The sequence below is a fragment of the Phoxinus phoxinus genome (genome assembly GCF_949152265.1).
Source record: "Phoxinus phoxinus genome assembly, chromosome: 7".
Lineage (NCBI taxonomy): Eukaryota > Metazoa > Chordata > Actinopteri > Cypriniformes > Leuciscidae > Phoxinus > Phoxinus phoxinus.
Window position 1 is genome coordinate 36716406 of NC_136882.1, and position 24609 is coordinate 36741014.

The following is a 24609-nucleotide window of genomic DNA, read 5'->3' on the forward strand; positions in this document are numbered from 1 at the left end:
ACACATCACATCACATGACTGTACGAGCACAACGCCTTCAACTGCGACACTAAAGTGCGGTCTGAGGGATCTTATGTCTGGCAGGGACACTCTTTAACGCGGTACAGTAACACACTGTACTGTACTGTAGTATGTGAAATATGCATATGTCAGCAAAACAACTACTCGCGCGCACAGCTGCTATTCTGGACGAGAAGCGACTCGTAAGTGTCATTTAACATTACTTTTAAGGACTACATGATTTTGTGCAACGAAATGCAGCTATGCAGTTTATATGTGTCATGCTTTTGTTTTATTAACTTAATTAATATACATGAGTTATTTCAGGATTTTCCTTTTCCCTTTAACTAAGTCAGATCAATTAAGGAATCCTGTCAGTCATTATTACAAGAAGTTGTGCCATTTACCAGGCCTATTTACATTTATAGCAATACGCTATTTAGTTGCATATTTATTTTGATGCATGCTGCACATTTACGGGATTTTATTTGAACAGTTTGGGAGTTTTATTAGAAGATAAAGTGCTCTGAGGTAAAAGTGGCCCTCGAACTACCGCCACCTTCTGGTCAGACAGAGAAGTGCACGCGGCGATTTAAAGGGACAGTTCACACAAAAAGGAATTTGTCATCATTTACTCGCACTCATGCTGTTCCAAACCTGTATGAGTTTCTTTCTTCTTCAGATGTTTGATTACATTCTTCAAAATATCTTATTTTGTGTTCAAAAGAAGAAAGACTCATACAGGTTTGGAACAACTTGAGGGTAATTTTTTAAGATACCTTAACATTAACCCTAACCTGTCAGTCAATATTCATACCAGTTTCTGAAGAATCTAGATTTGGATATCTTGAACAAAATAGCAGTGTTGTAAAGCAGCAAAGGTGTGTCAAAGTGTGTTTATTTTTCAAATTGCATGCATGAAATGTTCCTTATGAGTAATTTTGCAGAAATATGTGATATCTTTTATTCATAAGGGACATTTTTAACATGATATCTTAAATAATAGGCCTAATAATATAATAATAAATGCATGAATATCTCAGCTGTTTCTGTGACAGCGCCGACTCTTACAAGCTAAAAAGAGTTTTAGGCAATCAGATTTTTTAGTTTTTTTTTGTCCTTCTGCCAACTGATAATTTTACGAGTTTGGCTCGGCTGATTTGGGGTTGTCTGACTGGTCTTTGGAGGGTGTGGTTTTGGAAAGAGGGCGAGTGCTCGAAGCAAATCTAATTCAGTGTAATTATGAAGATTTTCTTTTTCTTTTTCTGAGATTTAAAACTTTTAAATCTATTCTGATGACCCCTCCGAGTATACGTCCAGATTATATTACATTAAATAGAAAATGACACACTACACACATGCATATTCACAGAGCGTACTGGTTACACTTTATTTTGATGAACCCTTACACATGTTGACTATAAGTAACTTTGCATCTACATGTCAACTAACTCTCATTATAGTATTAGTAGAGTATTAGTAGACTGGTGGTTAGAGTCAGTAGAATAACTTGACATGCGGTTGCAAAGTTACTTATAGTCATCATTATAAAGTCTGTTGGGGAGCATCAGAATAAAGTATTAACAGATATTAAGCAGACAGTTTATTAATACTCTAATGAGAGTTAGTTGACATATAGTTGCAAAGTTACTTACATTTGATACAATGTATAAATGGGACCGTCACAATAAAGTGTCACCGACATACTTTTATTACTAGTTGAGAGTAAGTTTATCTAAAATTTGAGTCTTTAAGGCACGAAAGCATTAATATGCTTCAAAAGGACAGAATTCAGTGAAAGTAATAATAATAAAAAATGTATTTTACAGCCAAACATTATTATTGTAGTAATAATATATTTATTTAATGGTTTTAGTTTTATAATTATTATTATTATTTTATTATACAAATTAAACAAATGAATAATGAATTATAATTATTATTATTATTTAAATGATCAATATTAAACAAATTGATAAAGCAATATAATATTAATAATAATTATTTCAATTCTAATAATTGAATCCATAAATAAATATAATTATAATAATTATTATTATTTAAATGACAAAAAATAAACCAATCAAAGAAACACATTGTCAAAAATTATATGATCAATAAGTTATGACAATTTTTTTTTTTTTTTACATTTCTTTAACATCAAAATAAGTTTTATATTTTTGTTATGCAAGATTCAACTAATTTTTTAAGTCATGCAGTTTAATTTAAATTGAATTAACTTAAGTACAATCAACTTGAATGTTTAAGGCAGCTACTTTTTGTTACAGTGTAATTATTATTATTATTTATATTATAAAAACACATCAATAAAAAATATAATATTTTTATTATTATTATATATATATATAAAAAAATCTATTAAGAAATATAATGTTATTGTTACTATTATTATTATTATTATTATATTTCTTTATTGATTTGTTAAAAAAAAAATGATGCTGTTGATGATATATTTGGCTTTGATCAAGAGGGCTCAAACCCGTTACACCGTGTCCTAACTACACGCGGCGCAGCAAAACAAGTGTATTATTTGACAGATTGTTTTAGTAACTCAATAGCAATGTATACAATGTAACTCAATGTATTTGAATAATGTGTAATATTTGTGAATGTGATTATGTAGCTACTTGTCCATTTTCTTGCCCACACACTGCTCTGATTGGCTGTGCACTCGCCGCGAGACTCCGCCCACACGCTGCTCTGATTGGCTGTGCACTCGCCGCGAGACTCCGCCCACACGCTGCTCTGATTGGCTGTGCACTCGCCGCGAGACTCCGCCCACACGCTGCTCTGAATGGCTGTGCACTCGCCGCGAGACTCCGCCCACACTCTGCTCTGAATGACTGTGCACTCGCCGCGAGACTCCGCCCACACGCTGCTCTGAATGGCTGTGCACTCGCCGCGAGACTCCGCCCACACTCTGCTCTGAATGGCTGTGCACTCGCCGCGAGACTCCGCCCACACTCTGCTCTGAATGACTGTGCACTCGCCGCGAGACTCCGCCCACACACTGCTCTGAATGGCTGTGCACTCGCCGCGAGACTCCGCCCACACTCTGCTCTGAATGACTGTGCACTCGCCGCGAGACTCCGCCCACACGCTGCTCTGATTGGCTGTGCACTCGCCGCGAGACTCCGCCCACACGCTGCTCTGAATGGCTGTGCACTCGCCGCGAGACTCCGCCCACACACTGCTCTGAATGGCTGTGCACTCGCCGCGAGACTCCGCCCACACTCTGCTCTGAATGACTGTGCACTCGCCGCGAGACTCCGCCCACACACTGCTCTGATTGGCTGTGCACTCGCCGCGAGACTCCGCCCACACGCTGCTCTGATTGGCTGTGCACTCGCCGCGAGACTCCGCCCACACACTGCTCTGATTGGCTGTGCACTCGCCGCGAGACTCCGCCCACACTGCTCTGATTGGCTGTGCACTCGCCGCGAGACTCCGCCCACACACTGCTCTGATTGGCTGTGCACTCGCCGCGAGACTCCGCCCACACACTGCTCTGAATGGCTGTGCACTCGCCGCGAGACTCCGCCCACACACTGCTCTGATTGGCTGTGGGTTTTGATTGATTTTGACGCATCTTGTAGTCGCGTCTAGTGTGGACAGACACATGATTTGTCGCTGTAATCGCATCGCGTCTGGTTAGGACACGGTGTTAGTTAGTCTGTATCAATAACCGCAGAGACTCATTCTGGTCTTCGTGGCTCCGCCTGGCCGGTCGCACTAACACAAGTGTGTGTTAGTAACTGCTCTGAATGACTGTGCACTCGCCGCGAGACTCCGCCCACACACTGCTCTGATTGGCTGTGCACTCGCCGCGAGACTCCGCCCACACACTGCTCTGATTGGCTGTGCACTCGCCGCGAGACTCCGCCCACACGCTGCTCTGAATGGCTGTGCACTCGCCGCGAGACTCCGCCCACACACTGCTCTGAATGGCTGTGCACTCGCCGCGAGACTCCGCCCACACTCTGCTCTGAATGACTGTGCACTCGCCGCGAGACTCCGCCCACACACTGCTCTGATTGGCTGTGCACTCGCCGCGAGACTCCGCCCACACACTGCTCTGATTGGCTGTGCACTCGCCGCGAGACTCCGCCCACACACTGCTCTGAATGGCTGTGCACTCGCCGCGAGACTCCGCCCACACACTGCTCTGATTGGCTGTGGGTTTTGATTGATTTTGACGCATCTTGTAGTCGCGTCTAGTGTGGACAGACACATGATTTGTCGCTGTAATCGCATCGCGTCTGGTTAGGACACGGTGTTAGTTAGTCTGTATCAATAACCGCAGAGACTCATTCTGGTCTTCGTGGCTCCGCCTGGCCGGTCGCACTAACACAAGTGTGTGTTAGTAACAAGATTGCATGTTAATGGCACATTAGAGAGTGAATGCAGTGCTTGTAGTGATGGTTGGAGGGTGTGTGTCTACAGGCTATAATGATCTGCTCTTGTATGTCCTGCGAGTCTTTTGTGCGGCGCTGGTTCATGCGCTTCAATGAAAACACCATGTGATAGTCACTCCTCAACCGGTTCCCTGCACAGCACTGACACAGCAACTGGTTTCACGGAGCGCCGCGTCTCACAAAGAACTTTTACATGTATTTCAGGACTATAAAAAACAAACCAGGCCTAGAAATATTTTGGAAAGAGAGTCTTTTGACTGGCAGTGAGCCGTCACTCCAGTGGGATTATGGGAACATGAAACGGGTCATTCCTGTTATGCAGTGACTTTCCATAGCCTTATGTTGAATCAAATATTCAAGATACAGTTTGTAAAGATGGAGAATATCACAGTTAAGTGAGTTTTCATGAGAAGAATTGAATTGAGGCAATTTTAATACTTTACAATAAGGTTTAATTACTAGTTTAGTTGAACTATGAATTAACTATACTTCTACAGCATTTGTTAATCTTAGTTAATATTAATTTGAACATTTACTAATACATTATTAACATCAAAACATTATATTTGTTAACATTAGTTAATGCGCTAAGATGAATAAACAATGAACAGCTGGATTTTTATTAACTAGCATTAACATTTCTCACATCAAAATGTTTCAAACTAAACATTTTCTTGATATCGTTTTAATCCATAATCATTTTTTAAATATTTCTGTGCCCACAATATTATTTTCCATCCAAATCATTTTAATAACAAAAGCCACTTCCTTTATGCCATCATCCTCCAGGAAGTGACATCATTTTGGAGGGAAAACATCATCGCAAACATTAAGTATTATTAATGGATGTGATGTATTTTTTTGGGTTGGATTGGATCCATAAAAAAAAAAAAAAGAGACTTTAAGCTCTAACTTGATCTCTTTATTTCCATCCTGTTCATTGTTTTTTTTTTTTAGTTTTTTTTTTAGTTATGTAAACAATCAAGTCATATATAATTATTAAGCTGAAGTGTCTCACCATGCAGATCATACTTATGAAGTCTGATGTATATTTTATGGAATACATGAATGAATAGCCTACTTACTGTACAACAACTCAAGCTTTTCTGTTTAAAGGGGTGGTTTAATGCTCTTTTCACAAGATGTAAAATAAGTCTCTGATGTCCCCAGTGTGTGTGTGAAGTTTCAGCTCAAAATACCCCACAGATATTTTTATATAGCAGTTAAAATTGTCACCTTTTGAGGGTGAGCAAAAACGCACCATTTTGTGTCTGTCCCTTTAAATGCAAATGAGCTGCTGCTCCCGGCACAGGGGGCGGAGCTACAACAGATCATGTCCTTTTTCCTCACACACACATGCACTAAAAATGTCAAAAACTTTTAGCCTTTTATGATCAAACCGGAGTCAGACAATGATGGAGAGACTCAAGAAGAAGTGACAACATGTAGAAGCAACAGGACATTTCTGAATGGTTAGTTGATGAACTTATGTAGCTTATGTGTAGTTATCTTCTAGTCATTGATTAGCATATTCTGTCTTGATAATCTATAAATCGTGTTCCGGGGGCGGGGTTTATGTAAATTTTAGGGTTGGTGATGTCACTAACCCGGGGGGAATGTCGTGTAGTTCCTACCAGCCGTTTGTTGTAGTCCTTAAAAAGCAATTTCTTTAAAAGCAAATATCTTCCTTTGCTTTGAACTTTGAGCGTTGTAACTTTGCAGATGTTGTTTATGATCAAACAGCAACATTACACACTAACTAAAGTTAGAAAAGTCTAGTCATATTTAAGTTAGAACGTTGCTGCACAACAGGAATGACCCGAACTTGAAACAAGAGCAATAAACTGTTCTGCGTATTGAAAGAAGTTATTCCAATGCGAAGTAAACACATTCTACAGGATTTCTCTTTGGTTTAGTGTTATCAGTGTGTCTTTGTAAAGCACAGTTGCTCAAGACAGTAACTGCTGAATCACACCAGGTTTTGTGGATTATTAAACTCATGTAGGTGTGATTTGTAAAATAGTTATGTGTGAAAGAATAATCTATTGTAGTAAATTATTTAATTTACTGTCATATTCTCTACAATTATAGATGGATCCAATAGGCTATACAAAGAGAGGAAAATCATATGAAGTCACATTTCCATTCCTTTCTCCCATTGGGATTAAAAAAAACTTATTTGTTAAAGCCTTAGGCTAAGCCATGAACCGAAGCAACCAGCTACAAAATGAATCATAACATTACAAACTTTGATTTGAAGCAAAAAAAGTATTAGTGATAGAAAGAACTCAACCCCATGAACATTGCGAACAGCATAATCAAATAAAAAAAGATGGAGAAATACACATACCTACAAACTTTCTGTATTTTGATTGAGATTTGAGAAACATTCGCTGGGCTTCATGGGAGTGGGCGGAGCTAAAGAGCTCTTTTGGAGCAGAAGAGCATCATGGGTAATGTAGTTTTTCACCAGGAATTCCACTGTTAAGCACAATTATTATTAAAATAAGATTAAATAATGTTGGCTGACGCTTCAACGGAAGCAAAACCATTAACACCCTCATCGCTCACAACACGCTCACGCTCACAACAGTCTTTGGGTTTATAAGTTAATGTTCAATATCAATTTCCCTATGGAGAAACTGAATGGAGGATATTCTTCCATAACTCGACTGTTTAAAGCACAGGAGATGTCAGGGCTCTCAAGTTTTATCATAAGTTTGGAGGGAGATCTGTTAGGGCAGGAGCCACCCAAATATTTGCAGCAGCGGCCCCTCGGCCCCACCAAACTCGCTTCAATTTTTGCTAGCATTTCAATTTTGCCTATTGTTCATAATTGACCAGCACAAATGGAAATTAAAACCATTTTGGCAATCGTAGACGGCCTTCCAAACCTGCTCAAACCGGTCACCTTTAAAGGGGTCATCGGATGCCCATTTTCCACAAGTTGATTCTTTAGGGTCTTCATGTAAAGTTTGTAACATACTTTGGTTAAAATTCCTCAATGGTTGTGTAAAAAAACACAATTTTTACCTCCTCAAAAACAGCTCTGGTCACTGCGACCCGTTTGGTGCATGTCTCTTTAAATGATAATGGCAACAACTTTTTGGCTTTTTGAGGATAAAAAAAAAAAGTGAATGTTTTTTTTCATTGTATGGTGGTTGTGTCCACACACTGCAGACACACCATATAAAAGTGCATTTTGCATCCGATGACCCCTTTAAAAGCAGTTGGAGAGTTTTTGACTGCATCAATATTTGGCTATACTCCTCAACATCAGCGCTCACTGTCTTTGATCACAGGCAAGAGATTTCGTACAGGAATCGTAAAATCAAAATGCTAAAAAAACAAAACAAAATGAAGAGGTTCCTACCGCAAACCGCACTCTTCCAACTTCCACTCTGTGTGTGTGCGTGTTGCCTAGTTGGCTAAGGAACACTTAAACAAATGCTGGGTTGTTTTAACCCAAATTTGGGTCAAATATGGACGAACCCAACCATTGGGTTAACATTTTTAATTAAAGAATTTAACCCAAGAGCTGGGTTTGTCCATATTTCACCCAAATGTGCATTTTTTAGAGTGAACGTGCTTGCAGCGGGAACACGTAATTTACCCGGAAACAACTAATTCTAATTTCTGATTGGCTGGTAGTTGGCATTTAACTCTGTATAACTTTAGACAGATATGAAGTCGGCAGAGAACTTCCCCCTGTTTGCCTGCGCCTCGTCCATTAATTGTATAGCGGGACATGCTATTCCTTACTCCTCAGCGTGAGAAATACAAGCTGTGGTGTGTGAGTGTGTGAGCGTGTACACGGGTTGAAATGCGTGTGTCTTGAGAGCCCTGAGATGTACAAGAGGTCCTTTTTTCTTCTGAAATCTCTAAAGTCTCAATTTGCTCTTTGTTGAATCTCATGGCTGTCTACGAGAAAATAAAGAGATCTTTTCCCTGAAAGCGAGACTTTAGAGAGATTACTGTCGGAGCAGCAATCTGAAGTCTATATCCATATTTCATAGGTTTTTAGATTGTAGATTGTTGCATTCTAGTATTCAAAGACCGTTTATCTCCTGATAAAAGAGTGCAAGATTGAATGATATGACTTGTTGAGGGTTATGTAACCGGCTTTATTAAACAGACCGTCTTATTATTCTGCCATAAAAAAAGATTAGCATGGAATTCAGACAAAAGGAAACGGTATTCAGAACGCTTTCATATTTATCCTTCATATTTTGCTGCTGTAATCGCATTTATTGCTGAATGAAACGGTGATAAAACGCAGGCTGGACGTTCAGTTTATCCATCAGGAATCGATTGGATCATAAAAAGTTTAGATTTTTGGGGGAATTTGAGCACAATAAGAGCAAGAAGGTGCATTAAATATAGTTTCATTTTGGCTTTAACATCTTTTTAATTATCTCTAAAATTCCATTTTATTGTCTTAAAATGATTAATAATAAAATAAATAAATTAATAAATTAATAAAGAATACAATTCTGCATATTAAATAGAACTATAGTGAAAATGTTGTAATGTTGTTTTAGCTATATCCCACAATAATGCACATTTCACAGCATTATTTATGATCTTTTGGTCCACAAGTTTTCGCTGATTCTGCAAAGCAAAACTGTAAGAAAAAAGAAGTGCAATTAAAGATGAAGTGAAACATGTGAAGTATGCATGTTGGGACGGTTCTTTAACGAACGTGTCAGTGATTTACAGTGGCAGTTATTTGACTGGGACAGAACAGCATTCCAGAAACCTGTTTTTGTCCCAGGACATTCAACAACAGTATGAGACTTTTTTTAAGTATTGGACCCCCTTCATATGTCAAAACATCCTTTGCAGCCAGCCATACATATAAAATGAATGCATAAATTAAATACATTTACAGATTAATATTGGAAATAAGACGGGGTTTCATATACTTTTTTATAATTCTGACTCTTTTTTTTTTCTCCTCAGAATTGCGAGATATAAACTTGCTATTGTGAGTTGTGAGGGGAGAATTGGCTCACAATTCTGACTTTTTTATTATCATTTTTCTTCTTCTTTTTTTTCTGTGGGGTAAAAAAATTATAGATGTATGAAAAAAAAGGGGGGAGACAGAATTGTGAGATCAAAAGTCACAATTTTCTTTAAAATAAAATTATTTAGTGGTGAATAAAAAGCTTCCAGTGTCACATGATCCTTCAGAAATCATTCTAATGTGCTGATTTTCTACTACATAAACATTTCTGATTATTATTAATGTTGAAAAGTTGTGCAACTTAAGCCTAATATTTGTTTGGAACCCGTGATGCATTTTGTTTCATGATTATTTAGTTTAAAACAAGAACTGCATTTATTTGAAATAGAAATATGCTGTAACATTTTTAATGTCACTGTTGATCAATTTAATGCGCCCTTGCTGAATAAAAGTACCTTTCAAAAGTTTGGGTAAGAAACGAAAAGTGTATATGGCAGAAATAGTACGAGTTTAGCACGCAATTCCAAACTTGGCCTCTGACTTTAAATGGCAGACTTTAATATCTTGGCAAGTTTTGTTCACAATAGAATACTAGCATACAATGAACTGAATACTGCAGTACATCTACACACTGTTTTACAACCAGAGCAAATGTAACCGCAACAATACACATTTCAAACTTTAGTATGCTACAGTTGTGACATGTTTGTATGTACAGTAAGAGACATCCAGTTATAATATTATCCGGATCAAATAATGATTTCAGAAAGAAAAACAATTGCAGCAGATATTATTTCTGGTTTATTAATCTCACTAGAATTGGAAAGTCAAGTCAAGCACATTGCATCATGGGATACAGTAGTATGTACTGTTGTGTACTAAAAATGTGGGTTAAATAAGGTAGAATATCTGCGTACAAAAAAATATGCATACTGTGCAGAGTATACATACTACTGTATATACTGCAGAGATAGTAAAATGAGTTAGTATGCTGTTCTGAAGCCATGTCTGACATCTCAGTTTCTGTTTTACCCTCCAATTAACCTCATTTCTGTCTAGGAGAGACAATTGCGATATGAACAAGCTTTTTTCTTATGGGTTTTGTTGTAGTATACGGTGTAACCGACTGACCGCTAGCGTTCCCTTTCCAGAAATCAAGGTTGAATCCGAAGTTAAATTTCAATGGAGAAATCAGCGAGCCTGTTTGAATGTTAATATGTAACCTGACATATATAGAGGTTTATGTGAAGACGTGTGTGTTTGAGTTAGCAGTGGCCTTGTGATCCGCAGATGTCCTGCTCATAGAGTCACGTTTGTGTCCGTGTCAGTCGATGTCCACGTCACTGTGACTGATGCATGATGGGTCGTGACAGGGAACACCAGCAGGATCTACTCCTGACAGCATTCATCATTACAGGACAGACAGCAAACACACACTGAATTAAACTGACTGAGTCTGAAAGCATGCAGATGGCAATGTTTGAGTTACATCAGCTTAAAAATGATTAGCATTTGTGCTTTTGCAGATGCTTTATCTGGCTTTTATGTTACTCGTTGCTGCCTTCTTGGCCAGGTCACTCTTGTAAAAGAGTAAAAAATCTCAATGAGGTTTTAACCTGGTTAAATAAAGGAAAATTAATTGCATTGAAGGCACATTTGATCAGTTCATGCATTTAGAAAAAGAAAAAAAACTGGAAAATAATACTAATACTAATTTCTTATCAATATTATCATTATTTTGGCACCGAAAGCTTGATTATTTGCTATATTTTGGACACTTAAGCCGCATTTAAAAGGCATAATTCCATTGCAATGCATTCCATAAAATATCAGAGCGAGCGTCTGTATCTGCGCACAAATGCTGCTGAAACTTTTCTCAACTTCACTTAATCTTCATCATTTTTGCACAATTATTTTTATTCAACTGATGGTTTGGTGTTTTAGAGGTTGAAGTCATTGTGGACAGTTATCATATCTATTGTTTTCAACCGCCAAGTCTGTGGTTTTATTGAAATATTTAGTTTTCTACTATGATAAAACTGTGAAGGGTAAGTTCACCTGTCATTAGTTACTCATTAATTACTCTCCCTCATATCCTTCTAAACCCAAATGAAGATACACATAATTCATCACTTTATTTACAAAATATGATTCTTCAATGCGTGCTCATGCAACAACGTCTGCGTGTGTCGTGGTGTTCTTGCTGATTCATATTTTGTAAATAAAGTGGTAAATACTTTTTTCGTGTGCAAAGAACTGAGGTAAAACCGCTCAATACATGTGGATTAATTTTACAATCTCTTATGAACTTCTTCTTTATGAAGAGTCAAAGGGGCAGTTGTGTAGCTGTCAATGGAGGGGCAGAAAGCTCTCAGATTTCATCAAAAATATCTAAACGAAGACGAAAGTCTTACTGGTTTGGAACAACATGAGTAATTAATGAGCTGTTTATGATCTCTATGATAGTGATTTTCAATTTGCATAACAGTGACTTTAAAATATGTGTTTTAGTTATGGGAATTGCATTGAGTTTTGATAATTGGGATATGATCTTTGAGCTATTTTTGATTGGCCATTTTTGGGCTAGTTTTGTTTTGCAAACCTGGCAACCCGGATTGTTTTATCATTTCAAACTCACAACTTGTAGTTAGTTAAAACCTCAGTGTAATGTTTTGCAGTCTTCTTTTAACTTCTTTTAACTTGAAATATAATGCAGGGTTTGCCAAACTTTTTGTCAGTAAAACCCCTTTGACCTAAAATAATCCTTTAAAGCCCTCTCTAAGATTTCAATTTAAATTTCAATCATTTAACGACACATTTGCATGTTCATAATTCATATGCAGGTAAATTTTTTTTATTTTTTTTTATCTTTTAATAAGTGCTTTATTTCGATTATTTATTTAAAATGACGTATTCATTTTAATTTGACATTTTACTTATTTATTTAATTATTAGCTTAAACCCTTGCCATTCCCTTATGAAACCCTGATCTAATGCAATGACATGGTTTAAGTGCAAAGAACAATTGGAAAAGTTTTGGTCCACTTTTTACAGAATTTCTTAGTAAACAATGGTACAGTGAACACCCGTCGATACATAAAAGCAGATTTTGCTCAGCAAGAACAAAACTGACAGTGAAGATCGGCTGCGAGCGCCGCCGAGAGATTTGTTTTCACAGCCGCTGAGATATGGAAAAGGTAAAATGATCCGTGCGGATGCACTTATATGGTTATCTATTAGCACACGCTTCATTCAGCATGTCGCTGTTGCTCTCTCCTCGTCTTTCATCGCTCATCAGCTTTCTGAACCCTGTTACTGTAGCTGAGACCCTGTGTGTGTGTGTATTGTCCTGCGGTGGTGGTCGTGCGGGGCCGTCGGGCTGAACTGAAATAGCTGTGCCTCTCACGTCCCGCTAATGTAATTAAGAGCGTTTGCATTGACTGATAACAGAAGAATGTGTTTTAGCCCTGCATCTATTTTGGGAGCGCCATGCTTCCCGTTCCTCGGGTGTCCTTGTCTCAGACCCAGAAGAACTTTCAGTGATGAAGCTCATGTAAATGTGTATATACACACACTAACATTAGTTTGAGGTCAGGAAGATTTTTTTTATATATATATTATGAAATATTATTAAAAAAAATTAAAACGTAATTTATTTCTATGATGCAAAGTTGAATTTTCATCATCATTACATCATTAGTGTCACATGATCCTTCAGAAATCATTCTAATATGCTGATTTACTCTCGAAATCCATTTAATTACATTTTTCCTAATCTTTGATACAGTATCATGATTATTTGAGAAGACAGGCCATTTTTTTATTCAAGTCCTAACAAGGAAAAAAAGATGATTTCTCATGTCAGGTTTGACTGTTCAGTTCTCTGAGACGGCAGTGATGGGAAGTTCGGATCATTTTACTGACTCTCTTGTTTGATCTCGTTCGTCAAAATGAACAAATCTTTTTTCATATAAATGTTATACACTTAACAGCCGAATTCCCCGAACACATCCACCTACGCAATCTTGATCATATTATGAATTAAGAAATCATTATCATGCAGTCAAAAAATAATTTAATGGGAACATAAATAATTACTTTACCATCCGGGTCTTTCGTTCATTTGTCACGTGACCGATGCAATTAACATTGCATGGTCATGAAAGACCCTTCATAACGGCTGTAGCTTGTGTTGGATCATTTAGACCCAGTCCTTACTATTTTAACTTCAATTATGGTTGCATGTTGTACTTCAGATTCGTCTTTTAATTTTTCTATGGCCTTTTTGCCTCGTGTTTAGATAGATAATGAAGATGATGATGGAGGAAGAGATGACAAGAAATGGTCGCAAGCCAGATATAAACCTGCATCACCATATTACCACCATAGCTCAACCATTTCCCATGCTCTCTCTCTGCTATGCCTATTAGAAAAGGCCAATTTGAGGTTTGAATCAATCAATCAATCAATCAATCAATCAATCAATCAATTAATCAAAATGTATTTATAGAGCACTTTAAAATCCAAAGTGGACACAAAGTGCTGTACAGTAAAACAATAAATGAATACATAAAAGCCCTAAATACAAAGCTCACACGACCTATAAAATACAAATAAAAACAATAACAAACCATACAATGAACCAATACCTTCAATATATCCTTAAAATAAAAAAAAACATCAATATAAACTTAAAAACGGACAATGAAGATGCCTGTCTAATGTGCAGAGGTAAATCGTTCCACAATTTTTAAGATATGTGTAACATGATCAGAGCACATGCAATAATCAGTGCATTAAACCAACGAGTGTTTTGCAGTGCGTTACCTAATGTAGTATCCAGTTCAAAGTTGAAAAGTTGAAAAACCTGTTGCATTTTTTCACAGTATTCCAATTAGTTTTACAAATATTAGAACATATTTCTCCTCTTTATTTTGTGATGCAATGTTTACGTAACAGACGAGCGGGTTCAGTGAGTGCAGTATCAGACCCGATCATGAATACACGCCAGTATTTGTGAAGTATATGTCATAATGATGGATGATCACCTCAGAGCAGTTTGGCACTTGTGTGGGTTTAAAACTTTAACATGATAGTCCTCCAAAACGCTTTCCCCAAGAGCAGTGCTATAAACATATCTGGTCCGAATAGTTTAGAGCGCTAAACTTTGTGTTTATTTCATCCTGCCGTGAATCCCTGTCAGGAGGGACTTTGCCCGAAGAGCAGCGCATTAATACTTGATCTGAAAGGTAAATAACATTGCATCTGATAGCAGGTTTTGTCTTTTCACAACTCTTATCTTTCTTACCTTTCACTTTTCTGGGCTGGTTGTGTTGTATTTGTGAAGGGGATTTAATCTAGAGCAACAAGTCAGGAAGTCATTCATTTCATTCAGAGTTCCCAATATCGTGAGAGACAGCGGCGGTTGAACTTTAATTAGTGATTAAATTAGTTTAATAAATGCATATATTTAAACGCCATATAAACCTGTATGACTTTGGTGCTGTCTGGGACTCCAATGTTGTTAAAAAAGCATAATCTTTTGTTTTCTGCAAAGTCATATTGGTTTGGAAAGACATGAGGGTGTAAAAGCCGGCTATTCGGCCCAACTTCCGGTTTCCAAATAGCCGGTAATGGACGCGCGTGTTCAATTCTTTCCAGCGTCTCAAAGGAATTTTGGTTAAATAAGACACATGTTCTAATATGCAATTATCTCGTTTTAATCTGACTCCATGAATTAAAAAAGGTTCAATGTGCAATAAGGTTATGTTTACACTTAAATAGTTACAACATGGATGTAATGAGAATTTAAACCATTTGTACCCAGCATAAATGTAAAATGTTACCAGAGAGAGAGAGAGAGAGAGAGAGAGAGAGAGAGAGAGAGAGAGAGATTCAATGTGCTCAATCTCAATGAGATTCACACTGAGAGAGAGAGAGAGAGAGAGAGAGATGAGAGAGAGAGAGAGAGAAAGAAGAAGAGGCAGAGAGAGAGAGGAGAGGAGAGAGAGAGAGAGAGAGAGAGAGAGAGAGAGAGAGAGAGAGAGAGAGAGAGAGAGAGAGAGAGAGAGAGAGAGAGAGAGAGAGAGAGAGAGAGAGAGAGAGAGAGAGAGAGAGAGAGAAAGAGGCAGAGAGCCTCTCTCAAGACCAGCTCAGCATCCCAGCCCAGAGAGCGAAAAACAGTTACAATCTTGTTTTGTCATTTCCCCCGACCATGTGACTAACACCTAGGTGTGAGATATTCAAACTGACCAATCAGCACAATTTCCCCCATTGTCCCAAATCTCTGGCCTACAGGCCTATATATCCCTCTTAGCACTGCTGTGCTGGAAATGTCTGAGAGAAAAGCAAATGTCTTTGTTGGTTGAAAATAATCTTGGATTATTTCCAACCTTACAAGGGTGAGCAAATGACCAGAAAGACTGTTGCTCAACCAGCTTCAGTAGAAAGACAGCTTAAAGGATTAGTTAACTTTAACAAAAAACTTTTGCTGATAATTCACCCCCATGTCATCCAAGATGTCCATGTCTTTCTTTCTTCAGTCGAAAAGAAATGAAGGTTTTTGATGAAAACATTTCTCCATATAATGGACTTCACTGGGGACCAAACGGTTCAAGGTCCAAATGACAGTGTCAGTGCCGCTTCAAAGGGCGTGACCTTTTCAACGTAATCGCGTATTACGTGACGTCACGAACGCACATCACAGAACAGAGCAAGGCGTGCATTTGTGCTTATAAAACTTAAACTTTTTTATTTATTTTTGAAATGACCGAGCGTTTCGCTAGATAAGACCCGTATTCATCGTCTGGTGTCGTTTAAAGCCCGTTGAAGCGGCACTGACACTGTCATTTGGACCTTGAACCGTTTGGTCCCCAGTGAAGTACATTATATGGAGAAATGTTTTCATCAAAAACCTTAATTTCTTTTCGACTGAAGAAAGAAAGACATGGACATCTTGGATGACATCGGGGTGAGTAAATTATCAGCAAAAGGGTAACACTTTACAATAAGGTTCATTTATTAAACATTAGTTAATGTATTAACTAACATGAACTAACAATGAGCAATACATTTATTACAGTATTTATTAATCTTTGTTAATGTTAGTTAATATGAATAAAGCTGTTCATTGTTTGTTCATGTTAGTTCACAGTGCATTAACTCATGTTAACAAGATTTTAATAAAGTATTAGTAAATGTTGAAGTTAACATTAACAAAGATGAATAAATGCTGTATAAGTGTAGTTCATTATTAGTTAACGTTAACTAATGTAGTTAACTAATGTTAACTAATGAACCTTATTGTAAAGTGTTACCAGCAAAAGTTTTTTTTAAAGTGAACTAATCCTTTAACCAAAATAACTAGCATGGTCATTTAGGGGTCAAGTATTATAGCATGTATGAAAATACTATTTTTATAATAAGTAGATCATATTTGACTTGTATAAATGTATTGTTGCATGAGCCAAACCAGAGCAGAATGTCTGCATTTGGTTCCTCTCAAGGCTTTATGAAGTTTCTTCCATGCATGTCTTGAAAATGTTGAAAATTTAAGTTTAAATAGTAAGATAGGATCATCACAGCACATGAACTAACCAACACATTAAGCCAACTATAGTGTTTTGCAGTGTGTTATCTGATTTAGGGTCTAAAAAGGTCTAAAAACTATATCTAAAACTAAAAACTAAAACTAAAAAACTAGCATGCGGTCGCAATCTAATAAAAGCACAAATGTGAGAGGAAAGTTCTGCGGGTGATCTACTGACAATGCGCAAATTCAATGGGTTGAGGGATAATTTTTTCGGGCCGTAAATAATGGCATAAATACAACTAAATGGACCACCGTAGATCTTAGTAAATCACACTGCATGATTCATGTAAAGTTTCTCTGCACATACATTTTGCATCTGAAAGGGAAACTCATATGCATACGCGATAGGGTAAAAAATGACTGCCTACACCTTTTCATTGCTAATTTCTCACGGGGTCTTTAGTAAATCCTGACAGTATTTGTAAACGCCCAAAGAGGGTTTGTGCTGGTGCAAGTTGTTAGTAAATCTGGCCCTTAGTATCTAGGTAAGAAGCTGAAAAGTTGACAGACACTGTTGCATCTTTGGCTGCGTTTACACTTGGCATTAACATGCGATCACCGTGATCCGGTCAAGCAGATCGGATCATAAGCCAATCAGGACGCGGTGTGTTTACACCTGTCCACATCAAGTGGCTTCTGTATCTGGATAACAGAACGGATCTCGCTTTCCCGCGCTGAAAAAAATAAAGTGACGTCCACCTGTGAATGCAGACACGATGGCTGGATTGTGTTTACATTACACTGAGATCCGATCACAATGCGTCCTCGACTACCTCCGAACCTGGACACGCTGATCGCATAACATTCCCATCAGAAGCGTGTTTACACTTGTCTTTTCAATGTGTGTGTATGTGGACAACATCCGGATACAGATCGCATGTTAATGCCAAAAGTAAACGCAGCTTTTCTTTACACCCTATTCTAATTTGTTTCACAAATGTCTTTATTTGTGATGCAACGTTTATGCAGTTGACAAACGAGTACAAAAGCGCAGCATCAGACTCAATGATGCCAGTATCTGTATCAGTGGATCTATCATATGTGAAGTACAGTATGTAAAACAACAGATATTATAATAAAGATTCCTTGTCGGCGAACCGAATTCGAGTCCCGGTTCGCTGACCTTCTCTCTCCCACTTTGCTTCCTGTCTACATACTGTGCTATCATAATAAAAGGCAAAAGCTAAAATAAATCGTAAAAAAAAAAAAAGATCTCAAAAGTGGGTTTTTGCAGCGATGCGATAGATACTTTTGGTTCCTCAAGAACCGTTCAATGAGCAGTTCTTAAAAGAACCATTTTTTGTTTTGTTTGAAGGACTTTTAAAAATGTAAAGAAACTTTTGTGCATTGAAAAGGTTCCCTGGATGTCAAATGTTCTTCATGGAACCATAGATGCCAATAAAGAAGCTTTATTTTTAAGAGCACAGTTTTTAGTGCACACTAAAGTGTGAAAGTGGTATCTAGTGCTCTTGTTATCAGCACAGGTCTCTTTATAAGTCCCAGTCCGTGAGTGATACACACAAACACAGAGGTCAACCTCCCCGCTCGGCTTCAGGCCAGAAGAGAAGAGAGCGGAGCGAAGTCCATTACAAAGGAACAGTAGGTTTTACTGTCTGGCCGAACTCCAGCTCTCATTACAGAGCTACGTCGCATACCTATAACCAAGAAACCTTTTGTCTTGTTTGTCTGCAGAGAAAAAACTGAAATCCGGAAGAGAGAGAGGCCTGCTTGTGTGTGTGTGTGTGTGTGTGTGTGTGTGTGCGCGCACAAGAGCGAGCCGAGCTCATTCAGGAGTCATAGAGTTAAAAATAACTTTATTGCGGATCATGTTTTGGAAGGAGGGATCTACTTCCCAGGCTAGGACGGCCTGCCATGCAGGGGCAGCACAGGCTGAGTGTGTGTGCATGCGTTTGTGCATGTGCGTGTGTGTTTTTGTGGCAGCGGCAGGAGCACGCTGACTTCACGCACACACAAACGCCTATCCTGATGGTGTCTGTCCTGTCTTGTGCTCCAGATGAGCTGCTGGATGTAACCTGGCTCCATGAGTGCTATGAATGACTCCCTGGATGAGACACACACCTCTGGCAGCCTCGGGGAGAAAGCGGCCATATTTCGGGGAGCGAGAGGCAGTGGGAGCGTCGTCGGGCCAGCCTTCATCCCATTGCGCTCGCCCTTGCAGCCACCCAATGCTGCGGTCTCCACGCTCCTCAAGGGGAATAGGTAGGACACACACTTCCTATTGCAACTGCATGCAAACGTCCGTGAAAGTGTGCGCGTTGCAAACTGGGATTTTCTTATTCTGTATTTTTGTCTTGTTTTACATTACAAATCATGATACATGTACTCGAGACGCAAATTGACTATTAGGTCTTGTTTTCTAAAAGAAAAAATTATGTTTATGCTTGAAACAAGAACAAATATTTTGCCAAATCGGGTCATAATAACAAACTTAATTCAAAGGGAATTTTTTTCTTCTTGTTTTAAGCATATCTTATGTCATTATGCATCTCAAGGAAAATATCTTGATTTAAGAATGTTTAGACGTTTGTACATACACACTGTATAATAAGCAACTTCAGGACACTAGGTTCCCCACGTCGATACCGTACCTCCTTTCCTACCGGTTAATCGTTAACGCGTCAGATCGGACGGGGAATAGATCTGCCTTTGTACTCTCTGCGAGGTCTACGTGAGAACCGCCTAGACTTTGTACCCGTAAACAGATGTTCTCATCAACGGCACAGACACTGGGATCAAATCAAGCACCTGCTACTTTCCAGCTGGAGTCTGAGTCCACTTTACCATACGTCACGTCTTCTGCGTGTGTGTGATACGGTAGGCCTGAGATCATGACGGTGCGGCTTGAATGCAGCTCTGGAAAGAGGACTCTGAAGTGTTTATTTGTGCCGTAACCAACAAACAACTGAGCTCAAATGATGTAGACATGGATTTAACACACCCCGCCACAGTCCTGTTTCCTTAGGTGAACGTGTGTTTATATACAGGTAACCTTTTGAACCCAAACCCTAAAAATGCCATATACTCAAACTATAATAGATACAGTTCAAGAAGTCTTTGGCCTAGAGGCGTGATTATGCTGTCATTTGAAATGAGACCATTGGCAGTTTAAAGGTAACCTAAAAATTATAATATCTAAGTTAACCGGATTTATTTAAGTCAAAACTATCACTGAGTAAACCTAAATACATGAATTTTCCAACACAACATTTACATTTATTCATTTAGCAGACACTTTTATCCTAAGCGACCTACAGTACAATTGAGATTATTAAATCAGGTAGAAATAGCTAACAATTGCAGGATGTCTTTTTTATTTAGAGTGAAGTAAGAATTTAAAATTTTAGAAAATAATTTTTAGGAAATATTTTTATGACAAAAAATATGCCCTTATTGTGGTGTTAAAAACCCAGTGCATCTAAAGCCACAAGTCTGATCATGTTATATTTCAAATCTGAGAATGATATCTCTAAAACTGAGTTTTATTAAATATATTTTTGAAGACCATGACATATGGCTGTTTAGAGAAGAAAAAGTGCTTACTCACACAAATGAAAAGGATCATTTATTTGAGTCAAATGGATAGTTCATGCAAAAAAAAAAAAAATTAAATTCTGTCATGCATTTCAAACCTGATGACTTTCTTTTATTCTGTGTAACACAAAATAATATGTTTTTTAAATGTATCAGACACAGGACATTTTTTAATGTCAGGACAATTGACTGTTTACCTTGTGAAACCGGGACTGTCCTAAGTAAACCCTGCCACATACGCATATACAAATATTCACACTTTTTCACTGTATGACTTCTGCAGATTTCAATGCTGGAGATTCAATGCTTTTTATCTTTCTACTCTTTCCAATTTGCTTTAAAACTCTCTTCTGTGTCACATGATCCTTCAGAAATCATTCTAATATGCTGATTTTCTGATCAAGAAACGGTCCGTATTATTATCAATGTTGAAAACGGTTTAGTGGTTTCATTTTTTTTGTATTTATTTGAAATGGACCTATAACATTATAAATGATTTCATCACTGTTAATTTTGAACAGTTAAATGTGGCCTTGCTGAATAAAAATAGTAATTTTTTGTTTTTAATCTTACTGACCCGAAATGTAAGTATTAATAAATATATACAGTGTGTATGTACAGTTCAAAAGTGTGGGGTCAGTATGATTTTTGTGTTTTCAAAAAAGAATTTTAATACTTTTGTTCATCAAGAATGCATTAAATTGATCACATTTTACAGTAAAGATTTATAAAGTTACAAAATATTTCTATTTTGAATATATATGCTGTTCTGTTGAACTTTCTATTGTTTCCACAAAATATGAAGCAGCACAGCGGTTTTAAACATTGATGATAATAATAAGAAATGTTTTTGTTAACTAAAAATCTGAATATTAGAATGATTTCTGAAGCATCATGTGACATAGAAAACTGGAGGAATGATAATGAAAATGCAGCTTATTATCACAGGAATAAATTACATTTTAATATGGATATTTCTTTTTGAAAGCTTCAGTGAATGGGAGTATAAAAGCAGTCTCTCTCTCTCTCTCTCTCTCTCTCTCTCTCTCTCTCTCTCTCTCTCTCCTCAAGTATCCATTCCTCCTCTCTGTTGGGCGTTCCAGCTGAAATAGAGCAAACACACACACACACACACACACACACACACACACACACACACACACACACACACACACACACACACACACACACACACACACACACACACACACACACACACACACAGTAAGTGTGTGTGTTTTTGTGTAAGTGCCACTACAATAGCAAGTCACTCTTTATACACATTGCTTCATTGTATCAAAATACATTTTTTTAATAATGCCAAGTCTATTTTAGCACTATAAAACTGATGCATTAAAAATGAATCCAAAACAATGAGTAAAAAAATGCAATACACTAAATACTACACTAATGTATTAAAACTCTGTAGTTTCGTTTAAATTATTAAGAATTACCACATTATATTAATGAAAATGCTCTTAATGGTCCAACAAACAAGCTTCATTTTCTTTAAGCAAACAATATTTATGTCAATATAGGCGGCGAAATATGACCCGTGTGTGTTCTCGACGTGTTCCGTGAGATTTTCCCATCAACAGAACTCTCTAAACGGATTATAAATAAGCACATGATCAAAATGCAAAGTCTATTTTAGCACTGTAAAACTGTGATGCATTAAAAAAAATACTGCAAAACTATAATGTTCATATTTAATTCAGCATATATAAAAGGCAGTACAATAAATACTACAATAATGTATCAAAACTTTATAATTTAAATCAATTTAGAATTATTCGTTTCCACATTATATTAATGAAAATGCGATGTCAGGATGAAAATAATCCAAAAATGTCTTAATGGTCCTACAAACAAGCTTAATTTTCTTTAAGCAAACTATATTTATGTCAATATAGGCGGCGAAATATGACCCGTGTGTGTTCTCGATGTGTTTCGCGAGATTTACCCATCAACAGAACTCTCTAAACGGATTATAAATAAGCACATGATCATGCAGCTTCAGACTGCCTCTCCTCGCTTTACACCGGCCCTCAGGGGACCGTTCAGGTACAGCCGATGAAGTCATCTCTGCCCGGGACTTCAGTCATCATCTGACCTCAACCGCTGCCTCACACACAGCTGCTGTCTGCTGTGCTGAGAATGCAGGACGTCTGGTTTATGAAATGTCGTCCGCGGCTCACTTGCATAAGTGCTATTTTGATGCTGCTAGCTTTCCCTGAGGAGGTAAATTTGAGTTTTGCTGATGTACTTTGTGATTTCACCATCATTAACTAAAGCTAAACCCTATAAAACCCTTCTTCATTACTTGAAATGAAATAAAATAAAATATAAAAAGCTAGTTGCCAAGGCAAGTTGCCTGGTTAGCTTAAGCTATTAGCCCCTGTTGGTAGAAACCATAACTACATCATTATGAGGCCAAAAAGCAACATTATCCACCTTTTTCCTGAGCAAAGTCCCTCCCCTCCACTTCTGGCTCATGGGACCTTATTTCGGAAAAAATATGTATGGTAGTCAATGGCGAGAGACAACTTTAATTTTTATTCCGTCTGAACTGTGCCCTGAATTACACATATGATGTTTGTCAATTTAAAAGATAATTATGAAAGTCAAGAAAGTCGCAGTTTTTCATAAAACAGAAGAGTAACATTTAGTTTTATGTGGAAATCGCTCAATGAACTACATCTCTCTTCTCGCACTATACGTCACCTTTGTTCGTGTGTGTGTGCAGTCTGGTACAACACACTCCGGCATGACGGCGTAACGTTACGATTATAACGTAAGACTATAGAAAACACGACAGACGTTAGCTTCAGTAAAGTTAGCTTCAGTAGAGTTAGCTTCAGTAAAGTTAGCTTCAGTAAAGTTAGCTTCAGTAAAGTTAGCTTCAGTAAAGTTAGCTTCAGTAAAGTTAGCTTCAGTAGAGTTAGCTTCAGTAAAGTTAGCTTCAGTAAAGTTAGCTTCAGTAAAGTTAGCTTCAGTAAAGTTAGCTTCAGTAGAGTTAGCTTCAGTAGAGTTAGCTTCAGTAAAGTTAGCTTCAGTAAAGTTAGCTTCAGTAAAGTTAGCTTCAGTAAAGTTAGCTTCAGTAAAGTTAGCTTCAGTAAAGTTAGCTTCAGTAGAGTTAGCTTCAGTAAAGTTAGCTTCAGTAAAGTTAGCTTCAGTAAAGTTAGCTTCAGTAAAGTTAGCTTCATTCATTGAGAGAAAAGGTATGACGTCACATGTGCGCCTTTTGGGTTTGTAGTCTTTGTAATGACGTATTTTCACAGTCTTACACCTCAACAGTTTTACATCAAACTGCAACTTTCTTGACTTTAAAATTTATCTTTTAAATTGACAAACATCAATATGTGTAATTCAGGGCACAATTCAAACGAGATCAAAATATTTGGTGTCTCTCGCCATTGACTATCATACAATATTTTTCCGAAATAAGGTCCCATGGGGGTCCACCGGAAGGAGAGGGACTTAGGCTCTGAGTGCCGCCATGATGGATTCTTACTTCCGTTTGTATGCTGTCCTGTTCCGGTCTCCATAGGAACCCATTGTTAAAATGGATAAAAAGAAGGACTGCGTTAATTAAACAGAAACTTTTTGAACGTTACTAAAAAATTAAAATGAGCGCATATAAGCTGTGCTGTATTTGGCTGCCACAGCACCTGAAATAAACTGAAGAAATTCCTGGAAAGTGCGTGTTTCGTGCATCAGCAAAAATAAAAAGAATGTCCTTATACGGCACCATATGCCTTGCATTTTATGCAAAGACAAGAGAAAACAAGCTTCTTTTTTCTTAAAATACTCATAAAAGGTATGTGTGCGCTTGTATCATTTTAATGACAAAACACCCCGAATGATGCCATTGTTTTATTCATCACTGGTTTCTCATTCTCTCCTCAGGAAAGGTAGAGAGGTGGATGATACACAAATGGGACCCGTCCCAAATCCCTTCCCAGAGTTGCTGCCGTCCACTGTCTCTCTAGTGTCTGAGTGTCTGTTACCCTGGACCAAAACCAGTGCTACTCAGGTAAGGCATACTTGATTTACTCAAGCCA

General features: G+C 37.7%; 1 protein-coding gene across 4 annotated transcripts in view; it reads left to right on the forward strand.

The window, feature by feature from the left end:
• grb14 (growth factor receptor-bound protein 14) overlaps positions 1 to 24609 on the forward strand; it is an 84749-nt gene that overhangs the window by 44 nt on the left and 60096 nt on the right. Inside the window, exons 1-3 of one of the 4 annotated variants that reach the window (XM_079617604.1) lie at positions 1 to 203; positions 19008 to 19213; positions 24455 to 24581. In XM_079617604.1, coding sequence (XP_079473730.1) covers positions 19035 to 19213; positions 24455 to 24581 — 306 coding nt within the window. In that variant the 5' untranslated portion in view covers positions 1 to 203; positions 19008 to 19034. Of the gene's footprint in view, positions 204 to 18869; positions 19214 to 22555; positions 22787 to 24454; positions 24582 to 24609 lie in introns of those variants that run through there. The other 3 variants (XM_079617605.1, XM_079617603.1, XM_079617606.1) reach the window with 3 other exon arrangements.